Raw genomic sequence first — 14,632 nt, 5'->3', positions numbered from 1 at the left:
TATCCCATAGTGATATCTCAGCGTTCAACTAAACTCAACCGTCCAATCTGCTTTGAGCTCAGCTCGAGTCACGCCATGTCAAGCTGGATAAACCCAAACCACTTGAACCAATGCAGAAACAAAACTGACCCATTGGATTCCATTCAACCCAAAATAATGCAACACTTAAAAAAGCAAAACCATCGTGTCACCGCCGGGAATTACTGGAGCTTTCAATCCAAGCTGAAGGCAGCCTTATGGACAAAGCTTCATTGTGAATAACTCCGGTGCTTTTTTAGTTTTAGCTCCCATACTTCACAGATTGGAAATGTTTAAAATGAGAAAGAATGCCTTTTTCTTTGTTCCACACGATGCTATAAATAAGAGATATTTAGGCCAAATTCACCTGTTAAAACAGCAATGTCATGATGCTGAAGAAGGAAAGGGTTAATGAACTCTGTAATGAACTTTGTAACATGAAGAGATTTGTACGGAGCATTGAATGACTTGTTTTTGTGTATCCCAGACAATAAGAAAAGCAGCTGTCCTTTTTGCCGTACATAAGTTTATGATTTTCCCAGCTAATTGTGTTCTAATTCAGCCAGGATCCATTCTGTGTCTTTTAATAGTGTGTTCTACACATTTTTTTTGTGATCGGATAACAATAAATTCATACATATCTATTATCGATATAAATCCTTATCAATATAAATTGCTGTACAGGTACCTTCGAAACGTAAAATTGTGATTCAGGCCCCTGTACCCTTGTACGTCAGTTCGTGCAAAACCTGTAATCTTGTATGCTGTACGGCGGCTAAACAAATTGCAGATGTGCGTCACATAGAGGGATAGAACAGAGACAGTCGAGGCCTTGAGATACAATGACACGGACAACACAAATGACAAGATCACCAAGGCAGCAACGTTTGTGAGAAACTGCACTGTGGACGTGACCAGGGGCAGGAGTATGTACATAAATATCTGTTTGTAACCTGTATTCAGGGAGAAGTCCAGAGAACAGCTGTTAGGATCGTGACTTCACCCACAAGCTTGTGAAAAATTAAACCACTGCACTTTGACTCACTACTAGTCCCAGAGGTGTATTTTACCTATTGTGTAGATTCAGAAAGAGTTTTTTGAATGGTGGGGAAGTCCAGAACTAGAGCTCATAATCTGAGAATCAAAAGCCTTTTGGGACTGAGGTGAAACGCCATTTCTTCCCCCTGAAAGTGGTGAATGTGTGGAATTCACTACCACAGAAAGTCAGTCAAAGTCAAAACTTTGTGTGATTTCAAGAAGAAATTGGATATAGCTCTTGGGGTTAAATGGATTAAGGGATATGGGGGGAAAGTGGGGATCAGGAAATTGAACTTAGAATCTGACATGATGATAATGAATGATGGAGCAGCTCAAATATCCGAATGGTCTCCTCCTGCTCCCAGTTTCTATGTCTTTATATTAAGAAAAACATCAGTGAAAATATGTCTCAAAATGACAGAATCCCTTCCCTTGTCTTCAGGGAATTTTCGAATTAGAAACTCCACTGTGATTGTTAAGAGATTTGGAGCGTTAGCTTCTGACTTTGTTTGTTCACCGATTGGAAATAAGTCCAGGCACCAAGGGACCCTGTTTCCCCTTCCCATAAATTAGGGGTTCCTCCTAAAACGTACAAGGCAGAATTTTTTCCAACACCAAACCGGCTGGATTGAACAGAGGAGAAAATATCTCCAAGTTTTCTGATGAGGCTCAACATCCTTTCGGCACTTAACAAGGTCAAAAAGATTTACTTCCCCATCCTGGCTGCGATTGGGGTCCCGGGTAAGTCACTGCCTATCTCCAGGACAATCTAGTATCCTGGAATGATTGGATAGCGTTGTGAGCATTGACCAATGTGAACTGAACTTACATTCTTTCTGTCTTCTTATCTTTTTCTCTCTCCTTTCTTTTGTTCTCGCTCTCTCTCTCTCTTTCTTTCTCTCTCTCTTTCTTTCACTCCTTTTCTTCCTTTCTTCTTTGCTTCTTTATCTGTCGCTCTTTCTCTCTCTCTCTCTCTATCTCTGCTTCTTTCTCTCCCTTTCTGTTTCCTTTTTTTTCTTTCTTCCTATCTTCCTTTCTGTTTATCTTTTTTCTGAATTCCTCTCCCTTTTTTTCCTGTTCTCTCTTTCTTAGTCTCTTTTTCTCTCTTTCTCTCTTTTTCCTCCCTGTCCTTCTTTCTTTCTTTCATTTTCTCTCTCTCTTTCTTCCTGTCTCTCTTACTTTCTTTCTCACGTTCTTTCTTTCTCTCTCTCTTTCTTTTTTTCTTGTTCTTTCTCTTTCTGTCAATGTTTTTTTTCTTTATGTCTTTCTTTCTTTCTTTCCATCTCTCTTTTTTCCTATCTTCCTTTCTATCTTTTTTCTACATGTCTGTCTTTCATTTTTTTCTCTCTCTTTTTCCTAATTCCCCTTTCTCTCATTCTCTCTTTCTCCATTTCCCTCTTTCTTTCTCCCTGTCTCTCTTTTGACCTTGCTTACGCTCTTTCTTCCTCTCTGCCTTTCTTTTTTTCTCATTCTCTCTGTCTTTCTTTCTTTTATCTTTCTTTCTTCCTGTCTTTCTCCCTCTCTCTCTCTTTCTTTCTTTCTCTTTTTCTCCATTTCCCACTTTGTTTTCTCTCTTTTTCAGTTTATATCTCTCTTTCGTTCTTTCTTTCTTCCTTTCGTTTTATCTTTTTTCCTTTATCTATTCCTTCCTCTCTTTCTTTCTTTCTTTTCTTCTTTCTTTCTTTCTTTCTTTCTTTCCTTGTCTCTTTCTCTTGTTCTTTCTCTCTTTCACTCTATCTCACCCTCACATTTTCTCTTTTTCTCACTTTCTCTTTCTTTCTCTCTTTTCCTTTCCTTTCTCCCTCTCTTTCTTTATTCCTCTCTTTCTTCTTTATTTTCTCTTCTTTTCACAGTCCCTTTCCGTCTTTCACTCTCTCCCTCACACTTACTCTTTCTCTTTCTCTCTCTCTCTTTCTTTCTCTCTCTTTCTGTCTTTCATTCATTTATTTATTCTGTTATCTACACGCTTCGGCACATCGAGGCTCTTCAACAGTGAACTGACATCTCTCCAGGGTCTGCAGCGATGAAATATAATATTTTGTAATATTTAACATCTAACACTGTGTCTTGTATCTGGGTTGGGAAATAGTGCGATTCACAAAATCAGTGATATAAATTATAGAGTTCCCACAGCGCAGACGGACGCCATTTGGCCAATTGAGCCTGCAGCGACTCTCCGACAGAGCACATTACACAGACTCTATCACCATAACCTCATGCATTTACCCTAATAATTCCCCGAGTATACTGATATTTGGTCATTAAGGGGCAATTTAGCGTGGCCAATCCATCTTACCTGTAAATCTTTCAACACATTAGTGTTACCCTCCCTCCCTTCTCTAACCAAAAAAAAAGGTGACTGTGAGAAGGTAAATTGAAGGTAAGGGTTTTATAAATGTCCTTATATAATTGAATTGGAGAAGGAGCTTGGCGATCTCCGTCTAATTCGGGAGAATGAGAAGTTTATAGACAGTAGCTTGAGGGAGGTAGTTACCTATCAGAGCACAGGAAATTGGGTTACTGTAAGGAGAGGGAATGGAAATGTGAAAGGACAGGCAGAGCAGGGTTCCCCTGTGGCCATTCCCCCCCACAACAGGCATACGGAATGAGATACTGTAACAGGGCATGATTTACCTGGGACAAGCTACGACAGCCAGATCTCAGATACTGAGTCTGGTTCGGCAGCGCAAAAGGGTGGGAGGGAGAAGAGGAGAGCGGTAGTGATAGGGGACTCGATGGTCAGAGGCACGGACAGGTGGGTCTGTGGTCGGGACAGAGACTCCCGCGTGGTTTGTTGCCTCCCGAGTGCCAGGGTCAGGGATGTCTCTGATCGGGTGCACAGTGTTCTAAACTGGGAAGGTGATCAGCCAGATGTCTGGTACACACCGGTACCAATGACGTAGGTAGGAAGAGTGAGGAGGTCCTAAAGAGAGAGTATAGAGAGCTTGGAAGGAGGTTAAAAAGCAGGAGCCCGAGGGTAGTAATCTCAGGATTGCTGCCTGTACCACATTGCCAGTGAGGGTAAGAGGAGGATGCTTGGGTGGATGAACACGAGGCTGAGGAACTGGTGTAGGGGGCAGGGTTTCCGATTCTTGGATCATTGGCACCTCTTCTGGGGCAGGTGGGACCTGTACAAGAGAGACGGGTTACACCTAAACTACAAGGGGACCAGTATACTCGCAGGGAGGTTTGCTCGTGTTATTGGGGAGCGTTGACACTAGATTTGTAGGGGGATGGGAACCGGAGTGCCAGAGCAGATAGTGGAACAGGGGTAAAAGAACGGGTTAATTCAACCAGAATCACCAATGGAAGGGTTGAGTGTGGTGGAAATAATCTTTTGAGGTGTGTCTGTTTCAATGCCAGGAGTATTGTGGGGAAGGCATGAGCTGAATGATTGACAGGTGGAAATATGACATTTTAGACATTAGAGACACTTGGCTACAGGAGGGGGAGGACTGGAAGCTCAATGTTCCAGGGTTCCAATGTTTCAGGGGTGATAGAGGCAGAGGGATAAAAGGTGGGAGGGTGGCATTGTTGGTCAGGGAGAATGTTACTGCGGTACTCAGGCAGGATAGAGGCCCTCTGGGTGGAGCTGGGAAACAGGAAGGGTCTGACCACATTAATGGGGTTGTATTATAGAACACCCAATAGTCAGTGAGAATTGGAGGAGCAAATCAGCAGAGAGATAGCTGACAACTGCAAGGAGTTGTGATAGTCGGGGATTTTAATCTTCCACATAGAGATCGGGGTTCACATTCTGTATACCTGAAAGAGACTCTATGATGGTATCTTGTCTCCCTGGTGCCAGGGTCCAGGATGACTCTGAACAGGCAGAAAGCATTCTGAAGGGAATGGGAGCACAGGGGAAGGAATCTATACGTGGATCCAGAGGAAATTGGAGAGGTATTAAATGAGTACTTTGCGGCAGTATTCATAAAAGAGTAGGAAATGGTGGATGATGAGTCTGGGACAGGGTGTGTAGGTAGTTTGAGTCATGGTCAGATCTAAAAGGAGGCGGTATTGAGGTTCTTGAGAAACATTAAGGTAGACAAGATCCCAGGGACTGATGGGATATACCCCAGAATACTGAGAGAGGCAAGGAAGGAAATTCCTGGGGCCTTGCTAGAAATCTTTATATCTTCACTGGCTACAGGAGAGGTCCCAGAGGAATGGAGAATATCCAATGTTGTTCCTTTGTTTAAGAAGGGTAGCAAGAATAATCCAGGCAATTACAGGCCAGTGAGACTGACGTCAGTGGTTGGGAAATTATTGGCCAGAATTCTTCGAGACATGATTTCTTCCCAGTTGGAAACACGTGGCCATATTAACGAGAGACAACATGGTTTTGTGAATGGGAAGGAGGTCATGTCTCAGTAACTTGAACAAGATTTTTGAGGAAGTGACAAATAGAATTGATGAGGGTAGGGTAGTGGATGTTGCCTACATGGATTTCAGTAAGGCCTTTGACAAGGTCCCTCATGGCAGACTGGTGTAGAAGGTGAAGTCACATGGGAGCTGGCAAAGTGGATACAGAAATGGCTCTGCCATAGAAGACAGAGGTAGCAGGGGAAGGGTATGATTGTGAATGGAAGACTGTAACCATCGACATTCCTCAGGGATCACTGCTGGGACCATTGCTGTTTGGAATATGTATAAAAGATTGGAGGAAAATATGACTGGTTTGACCAGCAAGTTTGCAGACCACACAATGTTTGATGGATTCACGGATAGCGATGAGGAACATCAGAGAATACAGGAGGATATTGCTTAGTTGGAGATGTGGGCGGAGGAATGGCAGATGGAGTTTAATCCGGAGAAATGTGAGACAATACATTTTGGAATGTCTCATGTAGTAAGTTGCAGAACCCTTTGGAGTATTGATAGACAAAGAGATCTGGGTACACAGGTCACTGCAAGCGGCAACGCAGATGGAAAAGATAATCACAAAGGCATCAGCCAGGGCATTTGGTTCGAAAATTGGCAAGTCGTGTTGTAGCTTTATAGAACATTAGTTAGGCTGCACGTGGAATATAGTGTTCAATTCTGGTCTCCCACACTACCAGAAGGATATCGAGGCTTTGGAGAGGGCACAGAAAAGATTTACCAGGATGTTACCTGGTATGGAGGGCATTAGCTATGAGGAGAGGTTGGAGAAACTTGGTTTGATCTCAAAGGATTGACAGCAGCTAAGGGCCAAACTGATTGAAGCTCACAAGGTTTTGAGGGACATGGACAGAGTGGCTAATCAGGAGCTATTTCCACGGTGAGAAGGGTCACTTGCTCAGGGGGGCAAGCTGCGAGGGGCAAGGCTAAAAGGAAATGTACGAGTCAATTCTTTTACAGAGAGGGTGCTGGTTGCCTGAGACCACTTGAAGAAGAGGGAGTCCCCTCGAAAGCTAGTGAGTTTACTATCAAATAAATCGGTTGGACTAAAACCTGGTGTTGTCAGACTTTTTACTGTGCCTGAGACTCACCAGGGGGAGGCAGTGGAAACAGACAGTGAATTATAAGGTTCGTCTGGACAAATACATGGATAGGGTGGGAACAGAAGGACATGATCTCCAGAAGAGTAGGGGGTTTTAGATCAGTCGGGCAGTGTGGTGGTACAGGCTTGGAGGGCTGAGAAGCCTCTTCTTTGTTTTTTTGTTCTTTAATATCCTCACTGCCTTTGGGAATGATTGCTGATTTCTGAACCTATATCCCCTCCACTTCACACCCTGGTTCCCATCCCCTGAACGCTATTCTTAACACCATAAGAAAAGGAAGTGGGAATGAGCCACGTGACACTTCAGGCCTGCTCGTCCGTTCATTTTGATCATGACTGATCATCAAACTCAATATCCTTTCCCCCCCACCCCCCACCTCATAACCCTTCACCCCTTTCGCCCCAATTACTGTATCAAATTTCTTCTTGAAAAAAAAGTCTCAACTACTTTCCGTGGTAGTGAATCCCAGACACTCACCCCCTCTGGGTGAAGGGATTTCTGTTCACAGAACGCTACAGAGCAGAAACAGGCCCTTCGGCCCATCGAGTCTGCACTAACCACAATCCCACCCAGGCCCTATCCCCATATCCCGACACATTTACCCACTAATCCCTCTAACCTACACATCCCTGGACACTAAAGGGGCAATTTTAGCCTGGCCAATCAACCTACCCCGCACATCTCTGGACTGTGGGAAGAAACCGGAGCACCCAGAGGAAACCCATGCAGACACGAGGAGAATGTGCAAACTCCACTCTGTTGAGGTAGTATGGGCAGAAATTAGAAATAGGAGAGGAGAGGTCACCCTGTTGGGAGTCTTTTATAGACCTCCAAAAAGTTCTAGAGAGGTTGAGGAAAGGATTGCAGAGACGATCCTGGTTAGGAGTGAAAGTAATAGGGTAATTGTTATGGGGGATTTTAACTTTACTAACATTGATTGGAATTGCTATAGCTCTAGCTCGTTAGAGGGGTCAGTTTTTGTTCAAAGTGTGCAGGAAGGTTTTTTGACTCAATATGTAGATAGGCCAACTAGAGGTGAGGCTATATTGGATTTGGTGCTGGGAAATGAGCCAGACCAGGTGCTAGACTTGGAAGTTGGTGTGCTTTTTGGTGATAGTGACCACAATTCGGTTACGTTCACCTTAGTGATGGAAAGGTATAGGCATGAACCTCGGGTCAGTAGTTTTAGCTGGGGGAAGGGTAATTATGAGGCCATTAGGAGAGAATTAGGAAGCATTGGTTGGACTAGGAGATTACAGGGACTAGGAACGTCTGAAATGTGGAGTTTTTTCAAGGAGCAGCTACTGTGGGTCTGTGATAGGTATGTCCCTGTCAGGCAAGGAGGAATTGGTAGGGCTAGGGAACCGTGGTGCACCAAAAAAGTTGATTTGTTGGTTAGGAAGAAGAAGGAGGCTTATGTTCGGATGAGGCTTGAGGGCTCGGGTAGTGCAGTAGAAAGCTTTAGATTGGCTAGGAGGGAGTTGAAGAGGGAGTTAAGAAGGGCTAGAAGAGGGCATGAGATGACTTTGGCTGATAGGATTAAGGAGAATCCTAAGGCGTTCTATAGGTATGTCAAGAACAGAAGGTTGGTCAGGGCAAGATTAGGGCCAGTTACAGACAGTAGGGGGAAGTTGTGTGTGGAACCGGAAGAGATTGGAGAGGCATTGAACCATTATTTCTCTTCGGTGTTCACGCAGGACGATATGAATGTAGCTGAGGAGGTCACTGGGGTGATGGGGTGTAAAATAGAAAGTATTGTAGTTGATACAGAGGATGTGTTGGATATTCTAGATGGGTTGAAAATAGATAAGTCCCCTGGTCCAGACGGGATTTACCCTAGGATTCTATGGGAGGCAAGAGAGGTGATTGCAGAGCCACTGGCTCTGATCTTCAGGTCGTCGTTGGTCTCTGGTATAGTACCGGAAGATTGGAGGACAGCGAATGTTGTCCCATTGTTTAAGAAGGGGAGCAGAGACTTCCCTGGGAATTACAGACCAGTGAGTCTTACTTCTGTAGTGGGCAAGGTTTTAGAAAGAATTATTAGGGATAGGATTTATAGTTATTTGGAGAGTAATGAATTGATTAGAGATAGTCAGCATGGTTTTGTAGCGGGAAGGTCGTGCCTTACTAACCTTATTGAGTTCTTTGAGAAGGTGACCAAAGAGGTTGATAGGGGTAAGGCAGTAGACGTGGTATATATGGATTTTAGTAAGGCGTTTGATAAGGTTCACCATGGTATGCTTCTGCAGAAAATGCAGATGTATGGGATTGGGGGTGATCTAGGGAATTGGATCAGGAATTGGCTATCAGATAGGAGACAGAGGGTGGTGGATGATGGTAATTATTCATCATGGAGTTCGGTTACGAGTGGTGTGCCTCAGGGATCTGTTTTGGGGCCACTGCTGTTTGTAATCTTTATTAATGATCTGGATGAGGGTATAGTTGGGTGGATTAGTAAATTTGCTGATGACACCAAAGTCGGAGGTGTGGTAGGTTGTGAGGAAGGGTGTCGAAGTTTGCAGGGTGACTTGGACAGGTTGCAGAGCTGGGCCGCGAGGTGGCGGATGGAGTTTAATGCGGAGAAGTGTGAGGTAATCCATTTCGGTAGGAATAACAGATGTGTTGAGTATAGGGCTAACGGGAGGACTTTGAATAGAGTGGAGGAGCAGAGGGATCTAGGTGTATGTGTACATAGATCCCTGAAAGTTGGGAATCAAGTAGATAAGGTTGTTAAGAAGGCATACGGTGTCTTGGCGTTTATTGGTAGGGGGATTGAATTTAGGAGTCGCAGCGTCATGTTGCAACTGTACACAACTCTGGTGCGGCCGCACTTGGAGTACTGTGTGCAGTTCTGGTCCCCACATTACAGGAAGGACGTGGAGGCTTTGGAGAGGGTGCAGAGGAGGTTTACCAGGATGTTGCCTGGTATGCAGGGGAGGTCCTATGAGGAGAGACTGAGGGATTTGGGGTTGTTTTCACTGGAAAGAAGGCGGCTAAGAGGGGATCTTATAGAAACATATAAGATGATTAGAGGTTTAGATAGGGTGGATGGTGATAGCCTGTTTCCTCGGATGGAGAAGTCTAGCACGAGGGGGCATGGCTTTAAATTAAGGGGGGATAGTTATAGGACGGATGTCAGGGGTAGGTTCTTTACCCAGAGGGTGGTGAGGGACTGGAATGCCCTGCCTGCTGCAGTTGTAAATGCGCCTAGTTTGGGGGCGTTTAAGAGATTGGTGGATAGGTTTATGGACGAAAAGGGATTGGTTTAGATTAGTGGGTCAATGTTTTTTTTTAAAAATAAGACTGGTCGGCGCAACATTGTGGGCCGAAGGGCCTGTTCCGCGCTGTAATGTTCTATGTTCTATGTTCCACACAGACAGTGACCCGAGCCGGGAATTTCACATCAATTTGAAAATTTTTACCCCTTATCCTCAAACTCTGACCCCTAATTTTGGGTTCTTCACCATCAGGAACATTCTTTCTGAATCTACCCTGCCTCTGATTTGAAAATAATTGGATTTATTATTGTCTCATGTATTAGTATGCAGTGACAAGTATATCGACAAGTCATACTGTTCTTAGAGAAGGAAAGGAGAGAGTGCAGAATGTAATATTCCAGTCATAGATCGGGTGCCGAGAAAGATCAACTCCGTGTGAGGTCCGTCTTTTCAATAGTTTGATGGCAGCAGGGAAGAAGCTGTTTTTGAGTCGATTTGTACGTGTCTTCAGAACCTTGTTTCTTTCTCCCGACAGAAGGAGGTGGGTATGTCCGGGGTGCCTGGGGTCCTTCATTCTGCTGGGCTGTTTCTCCACTGCAGTGGGAAGTGTAGACAGAGTGAATGGATGGGAGGCTGGCTCCCACCATGGACTGGGTTTCATTCACCACCATTGGTATTTTCCTGCAGTGTTGGGAAGACTAGGAGCCCAGACCGAGCTGTGATACATCCAGAAAGAATGCTTTCCATGGCGCATCGGTAAAAGTTGGTGAGAGTTATGGTGGGCTTGCCAAATTTCCTTAGTCTTCTGAGAAAGTAGAGGCGTTGGTGGGGCTTTCTTATCTATAGCATCACCATGGGGGTAAAGGTTGTTTGTGTCCTTTACAGCTAAATCTTAAAGCTCTCAACCATTTCCACTTCATCCCCATCGATATAGACAGAGGAATTGTGGAAGAGATTATTGTTGTCGCACCAGTTCACTCGATTCTCGATCTCATTCCTGTGCTCCTTCTCATCATTGTTTGAGATCCGAATCACTGTGATGGTTTCTTCAGCAAACCAGGAAATCGGGTTGGAGGAGAGTTTGGGCACACAGTCAGAAATAAGGAGTACATTGGAGATTGAAAACACAGCCTTGTAGGGCACCAGTGTTGAGGATGATGGTAAAGGAAGTGTTGTTGTCTATCCTTACTGATTGCAGTCTGTTAAGGAGTTCAGAATCCAGTTGCAGGGGGATCCTAATTCTGTTGAATTTTATAAGTGTCTATGAGATCCCCTTCTCCCTCGTTTAACCTCCAATGAATATAACCCTATCCCACTTAATGTCTCCTTGTATGACAGTTCTTCCATCCCAGGAATCAGCCAGGTAAATCTTTGTTGTACTCCCTCTATAGCCTTCCTCAGATAAGGACATCTAAATTGTATACAATATTCCAGATGTGGCCTCGCCCAGACCCTGTCCAATTGCACTCAAACACTGCATGGGAGCACAGTGGTGGAGGCGCAGTAGGACAGTGGGTTAGCACTGCTGCTTCACAGCTCCAGGGTCCTGGGTTTGATTCCCGGCTCGGGTCACTGTCTGTGTGGAGTTTGCACGTTCTCCTCGTGTCTGCATGGGTTTCCTCCGGGTGCTCCGGTTTCCTCCCACAGTTCAAAGATGTGTGGGTTAGGCTGATTGGCCATGCTGAGAAATTACCCCTTAGTGTCCAGGGATGCTTAGGTTAGAGGAATATGTTAAGAGGGTTTAATATGTAGGGATATGGGGGCAGGGCCTGGCTGGGATTGTGTTCGGTGCAGACTCGATGGGCCAAAGGGCCTCTTTCTGCACTGTAGGGTTCTATGATTCTATCGCTCTTCCAATTCTCAAATCTTCACAATATAGAGGCCAATTTATCATTTGCCTTCTCTCCTGCCTGCTGGAACTGCAACGCTTGTTTTCACCAGCTGGAGCATGGGGACCCCTGGGTCTGGTTAGACATTTCCCTCTTCTAATTCACAGCCAGTCACATAATAATCTGCCTTCCCATTTTTGCTACCAAAGTGGATAAATTCACATTTGTCAAATTATTCTTGTAAAATAGCCCTTGATTTCACACATTAACCTCGAATTCCTTCTATTCAATGCCTCTCGTGAAATGAAATTTCATTCAGGTTACGCTGCAACTGCACAGAAACTTAGTTCGGCCTCATTTGGAATATTGTGCACAATTCTGGTCACCACAATACTAGAAGGATGTGGATGCATTCGGAGAGGGTACAGGAAATCTTTGCCTGGATGTTGCCTGGTCTGGAGGGTGTTAGCTATGAGCAGAGTTTCAACAGGCTCAGTTCATTCTCACGGGAATGAAGGAGTTTGAGGGCTGAGCTGTTATATTAGGGGTGGCCCGGCGGCACAGTGGTTAGCACTGCTGCTTCACAGCTCCAGGGTTTGGTTCCTGGCTCAGGTCACTGTCTGTGTGGAGTTTGCACATTCTCCTCGTGTCTGCGTGGGTTTCCTCCGAGTACTCCAGTTTCCTCCCACAGTTCAAAGATGTGTGGGTTAGGCTGATTGGCCGTGCTGAGAAATTGCCCCTTAGTGTCCAGGGATGTGTAGGTGGGATGAATGGTTATGATATGTAGGGATATGGGGGTAGGGCCTGGGTAGGATTATGTTCGGTGCAGACTCGGAGGGTCTCTTTCTGCACTGTAGGGTTCTATGATTCTATAAGATTAGGAATGGTGTGAACAGACTGGTGAGTCAGATGCTTTTTTGGAAGGTTCAAAATTCAAGTACCAGGAAATGTAGTTTTAAGGTTCATGGGGAAATGTTTCGAGGAGATGTGTGAGGCAGGTTTATTAAAACAGATGCTGGTGAAGGTCTGGAATGCGCTGCCCAGGGAGGTGGTGTGAGCAGGCACAATACAGACATCTTAGGGGCAACTAAACAAATACATGAATCGGATGGGAATGGAAGGATACAGACTCTGTAATCGCATAGGGTTTAGGCTGATATCCTGATCAGCACAGACTTTGAGGGCCTTTCCTAGGTTCTACTGCTCATTGTTCTTTGTTCTTCCATTGGGAGAAAGATATAAAATTCTGAGATCGTGTACCAACGGACTCAAAAAAACCTTCGTCTATGCATTCTGCATTTGAACGAGCAACTTTGATGACAGTCTGAAAAATAATTGCACTATTTCTTCATCTTCTTTGCAGTGAACATTGTAACGATTGTGATCCTTTCCCGTGGAAAATGTGGTCTCTCTAAATCTGTCACTTGTTACCTGGTGGCCATGTCAGTGGGGGATCTGCTGGTCATTATCCTCGACCTGATATTGAGACAGATTCCCATTGTTTATTGGCAATATTTTTCCTTTCTGCTATTCCTCCCCGTGTGTAACATCCACGCCGTCCTGCTTTATGCAGCCACTGACTGTTCTGTCTGGTTCACCGTCACTTTCACCTTTGATCGATTTGTGGCCATTTGCTGCCCCAAGCTGAAAAGTAAATATTGCAGTGAGAAATCGGCAGCTGTGGTTCTGGGGACAGTGACGGCGCTGAGCTGTTTAAAGAACATTTTCTGGTATTTTATGTTGACTGGAAAGTATTATGGCATGAACTTTCCCTGGTTTTGTTATTCCACATGGGAAGTTATGGGATCTCCTGTCTGGGGAACAATCGAGTTCATCCACCACATCCTAAACCCGGGTGTCCCATTCATCCTGATTCTGCTACTCAATGCATTCACCATCAGACACATTTTAATGAGCAGCAGAGCCCGCAGGAGACTCCGGGCTCACAGCAGTGCAGAGAATCACAGAGACCCAGAAATGGAGAGTCGAAGGAAATCCATCATTTTACTATTTGTTATCTCAGCCAATTTCATTCTGTTATGGTCAACATTTATGGTTTATTCTATTTGGAGGCGGATGTATGATATGGGGTTTCAGTCAGTTTGGTTAGATTCTTATGTTCAAGAATTGGGCTTTGTGCTCCAGCTCCTGAGTTGTTGCACAAACACTGCTATTTACGCCGTGACCCAGACCACATTCAGAGAGCAGTTGAAGAATGTGATCAAATACCCAATCATTCAATTCTGCAAATTATTCAATGATGGGAATGTCCAAATCTTATTTAAAAACTTATAATCTATCACACCAATTGGACAGGAAATCAACCCTTTGTCATCACCTGCCTCCCATTTGCCACACAGGGGAAGTAAGACAGGAAGATGGAAAGAGAGATAAACAAAGAGTGACAGGGAGAAAGAAAATGATAGACAAAAGAAAGACAGAAAAAAAGAAAGACAGAAATAAGGGGAGAAAGGAGGACAAAAAAAAACGAAAAAGAGAAAGATAGAAAAAAAATGACAGAGAGTCAGAGAGCTTGGGACAAAACGAGGGAACTACAACAATGGAGACAGAGTGGGAGATGGTGAGGTAGGAAGTAAGACAGTTGGCAAAATAGACATAGAGAGGGAGAAAAAGGAACAAAGTGAGATGGGGGAATGAAAATAACACGAAGAGAGAGAGAGACAGAGAGACAGAGAGACAGAGATAGAAGTGGGGTGGGGGGGTAAGAGAGAGAGAGAGAGAGAGCGAATGAAAGAAATATAATCAGAGAGGGAAAGACCCACAGTGAGAGCATGGGAGCAGAGGGGGAGAGAGAAGCAAAATCTGAGAGAGAGAGAGAGAGCGAGAGAAGAGAGACAGTGATAGATTCACAGAGGATTCAGGAACTGCAGAGACGGAATAGATGAAACATATTCCATCAGAACCTCACAAAAGCTGGTGTGTGTCTGAATATTCAGTTCTATTATTCAATTCTATTCCATTCTACTCCATTATTCAGACTATTGTTAACAGGAGCTACTGTCGGGTGCAGATGTTTAATCTC

At 44.5% G+C, this 14,632-nt stretch overlaps 1 protein-coding gene across 1 annotated transcript; it reads left to right on the top strand.

Annotated features, from left to right (window-relative positions):
• Positions 1–1,718: 1,718 nt before the first annotated feature.
• On the top strand, positions 1,719–13,884 carry LOC145337730 (putative G-protein coupled receptor 139). The gene is made up of 2 exons (XM_080182569.1): positions 1,719–1,797; positions 12,953–13,884. Exons 1-2 carry the CDS (start codon positions 1,719–1,721, stop codon positions 13,882–13,884), a joined length of 1,011 nt encoding a protein of 336 aa, XP_080038695.1.
• The last annotated feature ends 748 nt before the right edge of the window (positions 13,885–14,632 follow it).

The sequence above is a fragment of the Carcharhinus amblyrhynchos genome, unplaced genomic scaffold, assembly GCF_965287045.1.
Source record: "Carcharhinus amblyrhynchos unplaced genomic scaffold, sCarAmb.v2.hapA scaffold_68, whole genome shotgun sequence".
NCBI lineage: Eukaryota > Metazoa > Chordata > Chondrichthyes > Carcharhiniformes > Carcharhinidae > Carcharhinus > Carcharhinus amblyrhynchos.
The sequence above is the reverse complement of the archived record's forward strand: the minus strand, read 5'-3'. Positions and strand labels throughout refer to the sequence as shown.

Excerpts from the sequence above, each read along its gene's own strand:
- LOC145337730 (XM_080182569.1), top strand. The coding sequence starts at position 1,719 with ATGAGGCTCAACATCCTTTCGGCACTTAACAAGGTCAAAAAGATTTAC. Across the intron at positions 1,798-12,952 it reads GGCTGCGATTGGGGTCCCGG|TGAACATTGTAACGATTGTG; the intron begins GTAAGTCACTGC and ends TCTTCTTTGCAG.